Genomic DNA, 17,025 nt, shown 5'->3' with positions numbered 1-17,025 from the left:
TGAGAAAACCTTAAGTTAGTCATCATGTAGATCAGTCACTTTCTTCACATGCAAGATCAACAGAACAGTTAGCATCTTCAACACTGACTTTCTAAGCAGGATAGTTGGTGCTTTCATTGACTTGCCCTTCAAAATGTTTCCTAGGAGTTTTTACAGAGAAATTCTTTTCCTGTCTCTGGTGTCTCTTGGAAGAGAGAACATTGACATTGGTAAGTAAAAAATGCTGTTAAATGCATAGCGTCTGTGTATGAAATGTATGAATACTTTATAGGAAAACTATATAAAGTATAAAATTTATTTTTCATCTATGAGTTTCTAAGTAACTTTTCAATTGCTGTGTTTTAGTGAAAAGTACTGTGCTGTACTCTTCAAGTAGGTGTTGCTTTTATAAAAATGTAATTCAGATGGGGCCGTTAATTTTTACTTTGTTTGAAACCAGTGATCAGGTATTCTAAACAAAGTTTATTAGCTTGAATCTTTAATTCCTCATGTCTGAAAACTTGTTCCTGGTCTTGTCCATCTTTCTCTGACTCACATATGAGACCCATGTCATCTAGCCACCTGATGGCCCACCCCTTCTTGATCTCCTCTACCCTGACTTCTATTTGGTACTATGCAAGCAAAGGAACTCCCTTATGGGATGTGACAGGGGAAATCACTCTCTGAACAAGCAAACTGAACTGTGATAGAAGTAATAGGCATCTGCTGTGACGTGTTGTGGAGCTCCAGCATGAAGATGCCTTTCAGGTTCTCTGAGAGGATACATTTTGAAAAAAAAAATTGTGGCTACTTAGGTTAAGATAATTATTTTGTTATTATATAAAAATCACCAGAAGTATTTTATAGGAACAGTAGCATGCACTGTATAGGGTTTCTTAAATAACTTCAATTATTCTTTTTCTATTTCAGAGGTCTTTGATAATGAATACAGACTTGCACATAAAAATCTACCAAAGGATGTTCTTGAAAAGATGCAGAAAATAGATGCTCCACCAAGCAGCAGGGTTGAATGTTGTAGGAAGTGCTTTGGAGCACCTTTAATATAAAAATGAGGAAGACACACACTAAATCTCAGTGAGATAGAAGTAGAGGTGAACAAACAAGAAGCATGGTGATATACACACTTTGAATCCCAAAAGGTGGTAATTGAGCAATTTGTCAAACAAATTTCATTGAGCTACAACATATATTCTTGTCTTTCATCTTGTGAGACACAGTGTGAAGTATGTTAAAATGTTTTAAAACTATATTAATAGGGTAAGTTGGTTTCAGTGATTGATTTGCCTTTTTTTCCTGTATATACTTCTCCTTTTCCTTCCTCAAATCTTTCCCCCACAATATCAAGTTGTTCAAACAGATGATGATAAAACAGCAGCCTATAGTTGGTGACTTTCTTAAAGGCCACCAATATTTGTGTATTTTAATGAAATACCTTTTCTGCCACAGAATACTTAGATTTTTCACTACTTCTTTAGAATGACCTTTACCTAAACAGGGATCTTTTTAATGGTGTGCAGTATGTATGTATGAATATAAGTATTTGAGGCTTTGCATTGGAAGTTGCAATGCAGTTGCTTTTGTCAGATCACAGTACCTAAAATTGCTACCCTTGTCCCAGTCAGTATTCTAAATTGTATTTGGCTGACCTTGTCATAATGTATGTCTATAGTTGTGAAAACCAGAAACTTAGGCTCAGTTTTCCTGTATTCTCTATCTGACAAATCCTATGAATGTACTGCTGCTTTCTGCAGAAGAATGATAAGCTTCTACACTAAGCAGCTCAGAAAAAGCTTTTCAAAAATTAGATAGGAAGCGTCAATGGCATTAGGATACATACAAGGTTTGTCAAACAGGTAGTCTGAAAAAAATATGCTTTATACTGTATGCATGTATGCTTAAAAAGTGTCTTTTCCTTGAATTCTTTATCAGCCTCTCCCATGGTTTCACACTAGCCTGTGGGTTAATTATTTTGCACTGATAGTGCAAATTCAATATTTCAATTAGAAAGTATTTATAATTGTGGTCTTCAAGGTATATGTTAGCACAAATGAAGTGCTTGAGTGTATGATCTGAAAAGATGAATCCATCTTTTGGATTGATTCTAGTAGATAAGACACTTCCTCACCTCATGTATCTAATTGACTACAGTAGTCATAGTCTTCGCAAGAAGAGCCTGGCTACTAGTCAACAGATTAAAAGTTTCTGTTACTTTAGAAATATTATAACATTTATGAAATTGAATGGTGTGGCTTTTCTGATGGAATTATTCCTAGAGGGAAAAAAAGAGTAAGATTTGTAGCATGTTAAAGGAGCATAGCTAAAACTATAATCACATCTGAGTATGAATGTATTTACTTCATTCTTTCTTACTCTTTCTCTTATACTTACTCATACTCTCATACTTACTCTTTCTTTAAAATTTTCATGCTTGAAAATGATGAGGGATGAAGATCTGTCTGGAACAGCTTCTACATGAAACAACAAAACCAACTTCTGTTTTTTCATGAGGCTAAAACAAGGGATTTGCACTATTTGTGACAAAATACATTTGTATCATAGAACAATTCCTTGTATTTTGTCTAAAAGTGCTGATCCTAAGTTAAAATGGGGATATTGTCTAGACAGATTCTCTCCTGATGAAAATGTTGCGCTTTCTCAACAACTAAAAGCAAGAAAGCACACACTGAGGGTTTTTTTTTAATTCTTTATTCTTTGGGTTTATGCATGATTGCTTGCAGATATCTGACCTGCATCACAATAGAAGAGTAGATCTTGATTCTTCCTGCTTTCCTCTCCTCTTCTAATTACATAATTGACATGCATGGTTCTGTCCTTCTAAAGTAAAAGTCTCTCTGAAGCCTTAGTTCACACAACTTAATATTTCTACAAATCAAAGCAGCAAATTTTCCTCTATAATTCTATACTGATCTTAAACATACAGCTATACAAAGACATTTTTTGAGTGTTAAATGGGCAAACCGTATGATTATGTGACGCAACTTGTGAGGAATCAAGTTCTAGTTATCCTTAAATTCACCCAGCTCACTAAATTACAAAGAATATCTGTCCAATGAGTTCTGTTTTAGATAATTGGTGACATCCAAATTGTTTTAAATAATTTTAAATAGTATTTTTATAAACCCAATTCTGTAAGCAGATCACCTTCATTTCAAATCAAGCATCCATTCTGTTGCTGAAAATGTAGATTAATCAGGCAGTAGTGTTGTAGAAACAGCAAAGCAGATTGTGTCACAGCATCTAGTGCTAAATGTTAGACGTTCCCCAATTATATACACTAAAGAAAAAAAAAAAACATAAACCATGAGGGGAAAAGGACAGATGCAGGATTGAACTTGCTTTGATTTGCTCCTGCATATTGGCATTTCTGTACACTACAAATTAACTTCTATTCCTGTTGTATGTAGCTGGATTTCAGAGTGGTAGAAGTCCTGCATGTAATTACATGAAAACTTGAATCTGCCTATTGAAATGTATTCTTTAACATAGAATGACAAAAGTAAACGCTTACTCTTTTTAATTTGGATTTTTTTAATGCCTAGTTTTTAATAGCTAACTAATCAGCTCGTTCTTGAATTAAATCCATGGTTAAACGAAAAGGAGGTCTTCGAAAGCAATTTGATTATCATGTTTTCATCTAAAGAGATGCTTTCCTGGTAAAAAAAAAGAAGTTCACAAAAATTTGAAGGGAATTAAGAAATGACTGGATTCTTTTTCCTAGTCGCTTTCTCTCCTTTCAAATGCATGATGGCACTTCCTGTTCTTCCTTTGACTTTTATGTCTCCTCCTACAAACAGGTAGAGGGTACACAAGCTTTCTGAGATGTAGGCTTCCCTAATTTGAATGCTGAAGAACTGTGAGTTTGCCTAAGAAAAGGGCATGGCATAAAATAGCTTAACATAGCTTAATACTCATATGGTTGGAAATCTGGCCAAAAATTAACAGGGAAAAGTCTTCAAAAGATTTTAATGAGTACATTGCAAACACTTTTGTCATTCTGGAAACTGGGTGCTAAATGGCTAGTAAGTTCTTCTCTGCAAGTTAGTAACAGCATGAACTTCTTGGGCTACATAGAAATGACTCAGTTACCTACAAATGCTTCTAATTTATTTGATTCTGCACTCCTAGAAATGCAAATTTATCTGAATCCACAATGCATGAATGAGCTTGGTTCTGTTTTTCTCTCAATGTGAGCAGAAAAAGTAGCATTTTACTCACTTGCAAAATTCTTGCCTCAAAATACTCTTTCTAGTAGCTCAACAGCCAGTGTTCAGGAGGAGATGGCTCTTTGTGTGTATTTTGGAATTCTCACATATAAATGTGAAGAACAGTATTCATTTCAAAACCTGCAATGTGTGCACAAAGTGAGGGTGGTGTAAGCCAAACTTATTACATATGTGGATGCAAACTGTTAATGAATTTCAGGTAAGCCCAAGAACTTAGAAAGTTTGTGTTGAAATAACAATTATCACAGCAAAGCTTCCTTGAATTATAGCCCTAAGGATGTTGAACTGCAGTCAGTTAGTTATGCTGAGAAGATACTGTCTTGCACCTTTCACCCAGCTATAAAACAGTTAAATATAGCTTGTGTGCTCATATAAAAATAGCTATTTTTTCAAGAATTAAAACAACAAAAGGGGTCTTAAAGGTTTAGAATCAGGATTCTTAAGTGACAAATTTTCTTTTGTGAATTATAAATATATTCTGGCACATTACCAAGACACAACAACTTTAAAAACCCTGTAGGTACAGGAGACTGATGTGGCTGCAGTATTGGCACAGTCATAGGTACCAGCTTTTACATGTTACTAGGAGCATCTGTATGTTACTTATAGTCATATCCTGTCTTCACAACTTATATAACGCAAGTTTAGACAATACAATTTTAATGGAAAATATTATATTTAGTATATGTGTTTCAGACTAAATTCATTTATTTTGCAAGTAACTTAGTCTTGTTCCTAGTGGATTTTCACATTGGTTAAGCTCAAGCTACATTGCACTTGTGAATGAATAATTTTATTCCACTTTAACTGTGAATTACTGGCTTTTTGTATTGCTGCAGCTAGAAGAATATACCTTTCATTGAGTTTACTGCTTTCCTTGAATAACTGCAACATAGGGGATATTTTCAAAATGTATATTAAATTAGATCATAGAAATTATATTTTTAAAAACAAATTTTTAAAATTTAAGTAACTGAAGAACCCAGTCAGTAGTCTTCTCTTTTTAAAACTCTTTTTTCAACAATCACTTCAATGCAGATTACTTTATTTCATTAAATGGTAAGCAGGTCATCTTATTCACATAACTGTACATTTTCAACAAAGGTCTTTTACCTAATAAAAATCTTAAGGTGCCCTCTGTATATCAGCTTTTCATTATGGACCTTTTTAAAAAACAAACACCCTTGTAACTTTTAAGTCATGAAACTGAATGGTTGAATTGAACTCTGTGCTGTATATTGTGATGCATACGAGGAGAGAAACGGGGCGGGGTTTATTTGTTTTTTCAGTCTGCATCAGTCAATGGTGCAAATAAAAGGGATTGTTTGCTGTTTTTAGAAGCACATTGAACTCCTTTTAGGAGCTTAAAATAAACTGTATTGTAATGAGGATGAAAGGATGTAGTGTGAATAAATTATGAATTTATTATGCAAGCTGGAAGTTTTCTTTAATGCAATAAAATTTGCACTGGTTTAGAGACTGTTTTGAACAGTTGAAAAATGGCATCCATTTACAGTGCTTTGATTAACAAGTGTTTCTCTGTAATGTTTTTGTACATTTGACAAATATTTCTTTAGTTAAAAGGGCACTCTGCCGTTCTGAACTCTATAGATGTCCTAGACTAAGAAACAATTTTTCATTTATTTCTCAAAATAAAATATGTATGCATCTGTTGCATTAATAGATGAAGAAATTTGGCAGAAAATAAACCCAGCTGTGGCTTATTCGCAATCCAGCTGGTCCTCAGATATCAGAGGGGCTGGGGGCGGCTGGTCTTAGATTCTGAGTGATACCCGATTCAGCGCTGTTAGTCCATGAGGGATTCACCAACAGGACGACCACTCGCTATTAGTCTAGTCGTGCCCAATAGCACTTCACAGCCAAATTCACTAACAGTGTGGTTTATTGAAGTAACAGAAATAGAGGTTCTTATCCGATTGCTGGTGATAAATACACTGTCTGCAAAACACATGCAAGTATAAAGCACTAAAACACAAAACGCAAAACAACAAGCTTGTTCTCCAAATTTCCTGGGGCATTACTCGGTATAACCAAGTGTTTGAGCCACACCCAATAGGAGTCCCTATGGGTATGAAGAGAGATTCAGCCCGTTGACTGATCCCAGTAGTCTGCAGTGGTATCTTCCCTAACGTCCCTCTCTCTTGGGGTCATTATTCTACTATTTTATGTTTTAGGTGGAGCTTGAGTGACTCTAATCATACATACTTTCATTATGGATTGGTGTAGAAATTCCTCACTTCGATTTAAAGTTACAGGCTAAGAGAAAAGCAGAGCGCATGCTCAGTGAGGGGTGGTTGTAACAGGTTTGCAGGATTCCTATACACAAAGTTCACCCAACACAATATTTAAAAAGCACAACAGTATTTATGCACAGAATCACAGGTTGGAAGGGACCTCAGGGTCCCTTTCTAGGAAGATCACAGTCTAGACAAGATGGCCCAGCATCCTGTCCAGATGGCTCTTGAAGGAGATTATTCCAATGGTTGACTGTGAAAAATTTTCCTCTTGTGTCCAATCAGAATCTCCCCAAGAGCAACTTGTGTCCATTCCCCCTTGTCCCCTCCATGTGACTCCTTGTAAAAAGGGAGTCTCCATCTTCTTTCTTTGTAGCTACCCCTTAAGTACTGGTACATGGTGATGAGATCCCCTCTGAGCCTCCTTTTCTCAAGGCTGAACAAACCCAGCTCCCCCAGCCTATCCTTGTATGGCAGGCTTCCCAGTCCTATGATGATCTTTGTGGCCCTTCTCTGGACCCCTTCCAGCCTGTCCACATCCTTTTTGTATAGCGGGGACCAGAACTGTACACAGTACTCCAGGTGTGGCCTGACAATCGCTGAGTAGAGTGGGATAATGACTTCTTTATCTCTGCTGGTGATGCCCTTTTTGATGCAACCCAGCGTCCTGTTGGCCTTCTTAGCTGCAGCAGCACACTCTTTGCTCATGTTGAGCTTCCTGTCCACCAGAACCCCCAGGTCCCTTTCCACACAGCTGCTGTCCAGCCAAGTGGATCCCAGTCTGTGCTGCACTCCCGGATTATGTTTTCCCAGGTGCAAGACCTTACACATGACCTTGTTGAACTTCATAAGGTTCTTGCTGGCCCACTCTTCCAGCCTATCCAGATCTCCCTGCAGAGCAGCTCTCCCTTCTGGAGTGTCTACTTCCCCACTCAACTTGGTGTCATCCGCAAACTTCATCAGGCTACACTTGATCCCATTATCCAGATCACTTATGAATATATTGAATAACATTGGCCCCAATATCGATCCCTGGGGGACCCCACTTGTGACAGGTGCCACTTGGAAAAGGAGCTATTTATCACCACCCTTTGGGTGCGGCCTGTCAGCCAGTTCCCCACCCACTGCACAGACCACTTGTCTAGGCCATAACGCATTAATTTCTCCAGGAGGAGGCCGTGTGGAACTGTATCAAAGGCCTTGGAGAAGTCCAGGTAAACAATGTCCACTGCCTGCCCCATGTCAATCAGGCAAGTCAATTTGTCATAGAAGGCCACCAGGTTTGTCAAGCACAATCTGCCTTTAGTGAAGCCATGTTGGCTTTTCCCAATCATGTACTTCATTTGACTTGTTGATGGCCCCAGGAGAATTCATTCCATATCTTTCCCAGGGACTGAAGTAAGACTGATGGGCCTGTAATTACCTGGATCCTCCCTCGAGCCTTTCTTGTAGATAGGGGTAACACTTGCCTTTCTCCAGTCCTCTGGGACATCCCCCGTTCTCTATGACTTCTCGAAGATTATGGAGAGTGGCCTCTCAATGTCAGCCAGCTCTCTCAACACCGTCGGGTGGATGGCATCAGCACCCAGTGATTTGTAGGGGTCAAGCTCCTGTAGTAATTCATGTACTAATTCTTCCTTCACTGATGGTGGGTTGGTGTTTGGATCAACTGGCAATTTTGTTCCCAAAGCCTGGGACCCAACAGTGTTGGTAAAGACAGAGGTGAAGAAGGTGTTGAGGACCTCTGCCTTTTCTGCATCATTGGTGATTGGCTCTCCTTTTCTGTTTAGCAGTGGGCCTATGTTTTCCTTCTTTTTCTGCTTCTGGTTGACGTACCTGAAGAAGCCTTTCTTGTTATTTTTCACGTCTACAGCCAGTTTCAATTTGAGTTGGGTTTTTGCTTTTCTAACTGCATCTCTGCATGCTCTGGCAATGCCCTTGTAGCTCTCAATGGATAATCCTCCACTTCTCCATCTCTGGTATGCTTCCCTTTTGGATTTGAGTAGACCCAGGAGGCCATGGTTGAGCCATGGGGGCCTCTTGCGCCACTTACTTCCCTTTCCTTTTTAGGGGATAAATTGGCTTTGTGCTTCAAATAGAGAGTTCTTGAAGAACTCCCAGCACTCACTAGCTCCTTTGTCTTCCATGGAAGCTTCCCATCGAATCCCTCCCAACTGAGCCCTGAGTGAACTGAAGTTTGCTCTTCTAAATCCAGAACCCTTGTCTTAGAGCTGACCTTCAGCACACTCAGCAGGATCCCGAAGTCCACAATATTGTGGTCACTGCAGCCAAGGCTATCACTAACCAATATATTACAAAGCAGGCTTTCTCAGTTTGTGAATAGCAAGTCCAGCAGTGCCTCATTCCTGGTTGGCACATCTATCATTTGTATCAGGAAACAGTCCTCTATACATTCTAGGAACTTGGTGGATGACATGTGAGCTGCCATATTGTTTTTCCAGCAGATGTCTGCGTAGTTGAAGTCACCCATCAGGACCAGGTTCTGTTGGCCAGAAGCTTGCTTTAGTGCCCCAAATATCACTGTGTCGGCATCATCATGGTTAGGAGGTCAATAGCAGATGCCCACTGTGAGGTCCTGCTTGGATACAACCCCTTTGACTTTAACCCAGAGACATTCGATAGAGAGTCACAATTACCATAATTGACTTCAATACATTCAAGGTTTTCCTTAATGTAGAGTGCAACTCCTCCACCTCTTCTACCCTGCTTGTTCTTACAAAATGGCCTGTAACTGCCTATTGCGATCCCCCAGTCATTTGAGTTGTCCCACCATGTTTCAGTTACTCTTATGATGTCATACCCTTCCAAGTGGGCACAGAGCTCCAGTTCCTCCTGTTTGTTATCTAGACTGCGTGCATTTATATACATACACCTGAGGTGATTACTCTTCTGTTTCACCTCTTGGGAGACAGCTAAGGAACCTTTATCACCACACTGCTTGGCCTGACTTACTCCCCCCATTGGACATGCTGGTGTGAGCATTTTCGCAATGGATCCCACCTGCCAAGTCCTTCAGTTTAAAGCCCACCTCACCAAGTTAGCCAGCCTACTGCTGAAGATTCCCTTACCCCTTTTGGACAGGTGGATTTGATCCCTCCCTACCATGTTGTAGTCATTGAAGCAACACCCCATTGTCATAAAAGCCAAACCCCTCATGGTGGCACCAGCCACGTAGCCAGCAGTTGATATACATTATGTGCCTGTGTCTGGCCGCTCCCTTCCCTTGAGCTGGCAAAATGGAAGAGAAGATCACTTGGGCACCAATGTTTTTCACCTGCTCCCCCAGGGCTCGAAAGCCTTACTTGATTTTACCTAGGTTACGGCTCTCAGTGTCGTTCATGCCTACATGAAATAGTAGTACTGGATAGTAGGCTGTTTTCCTGATGAGTTGTGGCACCCTCTTGGCAACATCTCAGACCTTGGCTCCTGGAAGGCAGCATACCTCTCGTGACTCCCTGTCAGGTCAGCAGATGGGTGCCTCAGTACCCTTCAACAGAGTCACCCACCACAACCACTCATTGTTTCTTTTTATGATGTCCACTGTGTATTGCTAGTACAGTTTCCCCTTGCAGGGGACTTTGCAGACCTTGCTCATGGGTGTCCTCAGTTGTTAAGGCTTCATAGCTGTTTCTGACTGTGATGGTGGAGGGTGCAGGCTGATGTGGAATCCTGCTTCTGTGAGTTACCAGGGTCCACAGTGCCTCACTCTCGGTGGCATCTGCCACAGGAACATGATTCGGAAACCATCTATCTCTGCCTCAGCTCCTCTAATACTGCACAGCCTCTTAACTGTTTCCTGCAGTCAGCCACCTGACGTAACAGGTCATACCTCATGCAGGTACTTATGTTTTCATCAGGAGAGGGGTTTGGGTATTTGCCGCAACCCACTGCCTGTACTGATGTTTCCGTTATTACCAGATCCTTCTGGGTGGATGCATCTGACATCTCGGAGGCTTTTGCTGCAGGAAGAGTGGTTTTAGCTCTGAGGTGAGTGCCCACCATTTCACCAGAGACCAAAGCACTTGCCTGAGCTGTAAACTTACAAGCGGGCTGTGGAGTCCCTCCTGCTCGCCCTGCCTGCGAGAACTGCCGCGCCACTTCCTTCTGACGCGCCACGCCACGCCCCGTTTGCCCGTCCTGTTCGCGCGCTCCTGGTCGCTCGCGCTCCCTAGGGGCCGTTTAAATCTCCCGCCCCACGTTCTGGCAACGCCCCACGCCGCGAAAGCTGCCGGCTCCTGACGGGTCCCTCTGCTCACCCTCGGGCTTCTCGGGTACGAGCAACCGCCTCACCTGCCCCGATCTAGCGCTGAGCCACGGGACTTGCCCTTGCCGCCGCTGTGCTCCTCGTCGACTGAGTGCTGCTGGCGTCAAGCCGCGTATCACAGCTTTTGAGCCGCCGTTAGGGTGACCTTGCAGTTTTATTGCAGATCCTACTGTAGTAAAGTCAGGAAGTGCACTGGGAGCAAGGGAGAGCACACTCTCATTAACCTCTTCTGAGTTGGGGATTTGATTCATCCATGACCTAAAGCCATGATGAAAGCAGGTGACTGGGAAAATCCAGTACATGTTTACCAAAGGCACACCATACCAGGCTAACCTGATCACCTGCTACAACAAAAGAACATCAGTCATCAGGGGAGAGCAGTGAGTATAGTTCAGCTACACTTCAGCAAAGCATTTGATGCCATTTCCCACACCCTTTTCCTGAACAAGTTAGATTGCACAGGTGGTGTGTGAGATGGGCAGGAAATTGCCTCACAGGTTGCACTCAGAGGGTGGTAATCAATGTTCTTTACTCAGGCTGGCAGCCTGTCGCAAGTGGGGTCCTCCAGAATTCTATACTAGGCCCCACAAAGTACAGTCTGAAGACATAAAAACTCAAAAGCTTTTTATCCTTGGGTGAAATTTTGAAGTAAAAACATTTTAATGGCTGGCTTAATCATGCCCAGTATTCAGTACTAGTTTCAAGAGCAGCACACCGAAATACTTGCAGAATCACAGAACGTCTCATGGGTCCCTCCAACTTGAGACTCAGTGACCAACTTAATTCTGCCAAGAATCAGCTAAAGGATTTATGTTTTGCCGATCTTACACTCAGTACCAAAAGCAAGTGACATGATTCCTCACCTGGAAACACTACCATGTACTGAAGATTAAAAAAGCCCAAACAAACCACTGAACAGTACCCAGTGAGTTCTACCCACAGCTCCTGAAGATTAAGTTAAGCTTGGTTCCTGTAGCAACTGCTAAATCAGCACACAAGATTTTGCCATTACAGGTAAATCCTGCTTGTAGAAAAATCAACATGCTTGCACATGGTTATTATCAATTGCAACTTCTCACTAAAGGTAATACATATTACAAGTTCAAGAGAACTTCATCAAGACCAAGGCTTGTGGTTCCAGTTTGGCCTATATGATGCAGTTAGTTTAGACTACTATTTAAAGAGATGGACAGTAACAATATGCACTGGAAAGTTAACCACAAAAAGGGTTTATTTTTACTATGATGCACATCTTTACTTCTGACTCGACTCCGACTTAGATGTAGAGGCTCTCAATGAAGAAAGCCGGCGCCTCTTTGCAATCTGCTCCTGGCGTTTCTCCTTGGCTTCCTGAAAAGCAGAGCAGCATGAAGTGAGTACTGAGGTGTTACGTATAACCAAACACTTCAAAACATCTACAAAGCAACAGACTAGGGAAAAATATAACTTGAAGGAAGCTACCAGAAACAACAAGACTCCTTCAGTCAGTAACGCAAACTATTTTTCCTTCTTTGCAGAGCAGAATTATTCTACAATCCTGTACAGACCTGTGTCTTCAAACAATAAGGACTGGTGTCCAAAATTACAATAAAAATACTAATGCAGAGTTCACAACATACTAGAGGTCTATCTACGCTCAGTTTCAGTCTGGAGGTCATCAAGTGCTCAAGCACTGTGCCAAATGTTCCAACAGTATTGCTTTGGCAGTCGCTGTGTTTTAGGTGCAAGAGCAAACTCATCCAAACAAAATGCTTCTTGCCAAGTTATCTTCCAGGTCAGCTGCTGGATCCTGTTTCTCCATGCAATCACTCAAATGCTTGGGCATCTGAGTTGAAGTAGAATTCACTGGAACTAAAATTGCTACCGAATAAACTTCACAGGCCGTATCTGTTCGTCTTCTTCAAAATCAGCTCTCAGATAAAATTAATTGGTCTGGTTAACGTCTACTATTCTAGGACTGGCAAAAATGGATAGAAATTCCCACAAAAACATTTGACCAGCAATATTTACACTTACATTCAGGCATCCCTATTCAAAATGAGCTAGATACAGGGCAGCTCTAAGTGTGCAGTCAAGTTTATCAAACCTCTTGGTTCCAGGCTATGAGGTATTCCACATAGCTGAGCTAAGGGCAAACGCACCTTCATCCTCTTGGCCAAGAGCTTCGCATATTCTGCTGCTTCCTCCTTATTCTTCTGAGTGCGCTGCTTCTTCAGAGCAATACGTCTGCGCTTATGTTGCAGAACTCGAGGAGTCACTAGTCGCTGGATCTTGGGAGCCTTGGTTCTGGGCTTCTTGCCTAAAAAAGCATTGTGAATCAGCAGAAGTGGCAGATTATCTTCCTAAGTGGCCTCAGGCCTCATCTAGCAAATTTAAGAGTAAGTTCCATTCACTGTTACGGTAACATTATTTAGTGTACTACATATTATAGCAACTTATACAGAGTTCAGCCTCTTGACAGATTTTGCAGGAAAAATGATCAATTACTGTCAGATGTACCATTAACAAATTATAGTCTTTAACGCTCATGATTTATCAGCAATGAAGTGTAAGTAACACACCTCTTAACTCCCTGCATTTTTGTGAAAAGTCCTAGCTTCTTGGCAGGTCTGTCTTAACTCCCCCTAGACTTAAAACATTGAAGGGCTATGGAAACTCATTGCCTAGCTTTCAGAACAAGACATTATGCTTTCGGCATTAAAAAGCTCCCTACAATTCTACATAGGCTTGGCACATGTATGTCCAAGGAACAGAACTACAGATCCCATAATGAACAAACAATGTGACACCACACACATCTGTAAAACATCACTACTCAGTCCTGCCCAACTTCAGCAGTCACAAGTAACTCTGATGTCCACCACGATCATGTTCTTTAATGGACGGAATAGTTCCCATGATGCAGAAAGCAGCCATCTTTCTCCCAACAAGCTTTCACAGTGCCCAAACTTTATTATGTCCCTTCTGCTAAAAATCCTCACCCTGTCTGTTCCCTGATCAAATGCAAAAGAACCCAAAATTAAAATCTTACAGTGCAAGAGGCAGGTGGTAAGCAAAACAATGACCTCCCAATAAAAGCTCATTTCAGACACTATCACAAGCAGTGGGGAAAACCCTCAGTATCTTCTCTATATACTGCTTTTTTTCCCTCCACCTCATAAAAATGTTTCAAAAACATTCCACCTCACATTTAACTGTCTTCTAGTAACAATTATTTATGGATTATTTTTAGAACCACCCATACATAAATACTAATCCAGATGGTATCAACCATTTAAAAACAAACTGTGCCAAAGCAGATGGAAAGAGAAGAGTAAAAGAAATGGGGCAACCAAGAAACTCCACTTCTTATCCTGAAGTTACGCTTGATAAAGCTTTCATACCACAACATTCAACTCCTGGATCTACTACTATAATGTGCTTCATTCACTGCAGTAGGCTAGACACCTCTTTGCTGATAATTACAAGAAACTGAAGAGTTGTAAAATTTGAGCTCTTACCCTCTTTGTTCAGAGGCTTCCTCACAACATACTGGCGAACATCATCCTCCTTAGACAGGTTGAACAGCTTGCGTATTCTGCTGGCCCTCTTGGGACCAAGACGGCGGGGCACAGTTGTGTCTGTCAGCCCAGGAATATCCTTTTCACCTTTGAGAATGTAAGGTTAAACCTGCAAATTAATCCTGCATCTACTAAACATCTGCTTCCTTAGTTAATTTTCATTTAAAGTTTAAAGTGCATGAAAATTCAAGATAATATTACATGAACCTGCGGGTTCACCCGCCATTAGCGCCACCCCTTGCACCGCTTTGCTGATTTAATGTGATCAAATGGCTGGCAGCAATAAAAGTGTTTCAGTAACTGGTTTTAAAATTACATGAGCATAATGCTCAGCGGGAATTTCAAGACACTCACACTCTCAAGTTGGGACTGCATTTGCATTCTACCGAACTTCTCAGCCACTAGCAAGCAGGCTCCTTCCAGGTGCCCGTTTCTCCTATTGAGTGCTTTCATCCAGACTCTTACCTTTTTTCACTATGACCAAGTTCAGAACACTCAAGTTGGCATCAACGATGCAACCGCGAACAGATTTGCGTTTCCTCTCTCCAGTTCTTCTGGGGCGATAGCAGGAGTGGCCCTTGCTTAGCAGAAGGCGGACACGTCCATGAGTCAAGACACCTTGCTTCATAGGGAAGCCTTGTTTGTCATTGCCACCACTGATCCTGACAACATAGCCCTACAAAAACACAGAAATACATCTCTTATTTACTTTTACACCTCTATTATTTCAAGGAGATACGGAGTGGTGGATATCACAACATACTGTCTAGAACAACGGGGCACTGTGCCCACGGTTCAGGAAGCCACCATTACTGCCAATACTAGCAACTTCTTTAACTAAACCCACTCCAACGGTACTAAATAGATGTGCAAAATACCTCTGCATACCAGAATTTACGTTCATCCTACTTATCTTCCAATATATATTAAAAAATTAAAGCTCCTATCCATTCAAAGTTTTAAGCTACATCTGACTGAATTTTGTCCATTATTGTCTAGCTCTTCTTTAAACCTAAACCTAACCAAAGCCTGTTATCATCACAAACTGGAAATCTGCATACAGCACAGCAGTGTCTGCAGTAGGGATATGTAAAGCTTTGATTGCCTTCCTTGTGGAGTGGTGGCAGATCAACTTACCCGAACTCAGCCAGCCAGACTGTATTAACACTAAACTATTCCAAGCCCACCCACCAGGCCCGACATGCTTTTTCCCATGCACTAGCAACAGGTCAAACACAAAGATGCAATTTTGAACTTGACCAGTAAAGAACAGATGAGCAGTTTTACAGTACAGACTTGTCCTGTATACCAAGATGCAGTCAAATGAAGAAAACTACTGCAGACAGCAGCAAAAACCTCTGAACACAAGGCTAAAAAAAAAAATAATCACTTGGATAGAAGTACCAGAACAGGCCAGCCTTATCACCAAATTTAGTATACATAGCAAGAGAAACTTTCAACATACCTGCCACACATACACCATACAAGTACTCCAGTGTGACAACTGCATACTGGATAAATCTTTTTAATTTAATCTCTGCAAGTACCACTGACAAATCTTACACTTCTTACCTTCCACTCCTCACCAAGAGCATCAGCCGCAACCTCCGTGGCCATTCGTTTCTCATAGAATGTTCTCAGCTTGCGCTCATCATCCACTTCAATCAGTTTCTGGCAGCCAGTGGCCGGGAAAGAAATGTTCAGCTAGCGCGGTGGGAGGGAGGAATAAAAAAGAAAAGTTAGATTTGGTTGAAACTTCTCATGTAGTATTTTAACAGAAAGTTAGCATTTATCTGCTGGTTCCACCTCAGCATTTCAAAGCTGAAATTCCTTGCATGAATGTTTCCTAGCCCTAACTTGCCACGAGCATGCTCAGAGAGCCAGGCATGTCTGTCCCTGGCCACACTGGGCTGTATTACGCGGTCATTACACAGAAAACTAGCTTTACCATAGCTGGAGCTTGATCACCTTCAATTAGACTGCAATCAAGCAAATCAAGGTGAGAGCAGCAGAAACCTGCTCTCTCTTCCTCTGCAAGCCCCTCACGGGACATGCTCTATCACAAAATTGCTCAAGCAACCGAAGGGAAGCGACCCTTGCTGATGTCGGCTGCCCGCGCTCCCTGGGGGCCGCTGCAAAGCCCACATGCCCGGAGACAGCTGCCAGCGCTTCCCGCTCGAGCAGCACCCGGGAGCTGCGCGGGCCCAGACCCAACGCACACGGTGCCTCCCCTATAGGCCCCGCGGCCGGCAGTGCGGGCCGCACGCTTGCGAAGGGCCTTCTAAGCGGAGGCACGACGGGCACCGGACCCCGAGGCTCAACGGCTCGGCGTCAGGGGCAATCCCGCTGAGAGAAGGGAAGAGGGCCCACACAGCCGCCATGTCGTCCCGCCGACAATCCGCTCCCATCCGCCCCATAGCGACGTCCCAGCCCCACCACCAGCGACCACTGCCCTCCACCGGCGGTCCCACAAGGAGTGCCAGAGCCATTTACGGCGGGGCGAACCCGGACCCTCCCGGGCGCAACCACACCTTCATCCTTCTCTCTCCTCGCCGCCGCAAAAAAAGGCCGTACTTCCGCCTACAGTCCTCACATACACCCGTCAACTCTCGCGAGAACGGTCCCGCACCTAGTCGCGTCACCTGAGCTGCCCCAATGGCGAGCCGGACTTCGCAGCCGAG

General features: G+C 42.2%; 2 protein-coding genes across 9 annotated transcripts in view; one reads left to right on the top strand and one right to left on the bottom strand.

Moving 5' to 3' along the window:
* The window catches only part of DENND4C (DENN domain containing 4C), a 179,582-nt gene extending 173,905 nt beyond the window's left edge, over nt 1–5,677 (top strand). For all 8 annotated transcript variants that reach the window (XM_075078681.1, XM_075078682.1, XM_075078679.1 and 5 more), the window contains 2 exons: nt 145–209; nt 910–5,677. In XM_075078681.1, coding sequence (XP_074934782.1) covers nt 145–209; nt 910–1,046 — 202 coding nt within the window. In that variant the 3' untranslated portion in view covers nt 1,047–5,677. The remainder of the gene's footprint in view (nt 1–144; nt 210–909) is intronic.
* A 6,315-nt stretch (nt 5,678–11,992) lies between these two features.
* Nucleotides 11,993–16,987, bottom strand: RPS6 (ribosomal protein S6). Its single transcript, XM_075078689.1, has 6 exons — nt 16,876–16,987; nt 15,917–16,048; nt 14,810–15,020; nt 14,285–14,431; nt 12,926–13,083; nt 11,993–12,134 (listed from the first exon to the last, which is right to left on the bottom strand). Exons 1-6 carry the CDS (start codon nt 16,879–16,881, stop codon nt 12,039–12,041), a joined length of 750 nt encoding a protein of 249 aa, XP_074934790.1. The 5' UTR covers nt 16,882–16,987; the 3' UTR covers nt 11,993–12,038.
* Between the last annotated feature and the right edge of the window lie 38 nt (nt 16,988–17,025).

Source organism: Phalacrocorax aristotelis, chromosome Z, assembly GCF_949628215.1.
Source record: "Phalacrocorax aristotelis chromosome Z, bGulAri2.1, whole genome shotgun sequence".
In the NCBI taxonomy this organism is placed as follows: Eukaryota; Metazoa; Chordata; class Aves; order Suliformes; family Phalacrocoracidae; genus Phalacrocorax; species Phalacrocorax aristotelis.
The sequence above is the reverse complement of the archived record's forward strand: the minus strand, read 5'-3'. Positions and strand labels throughout refer to the sequence as shown.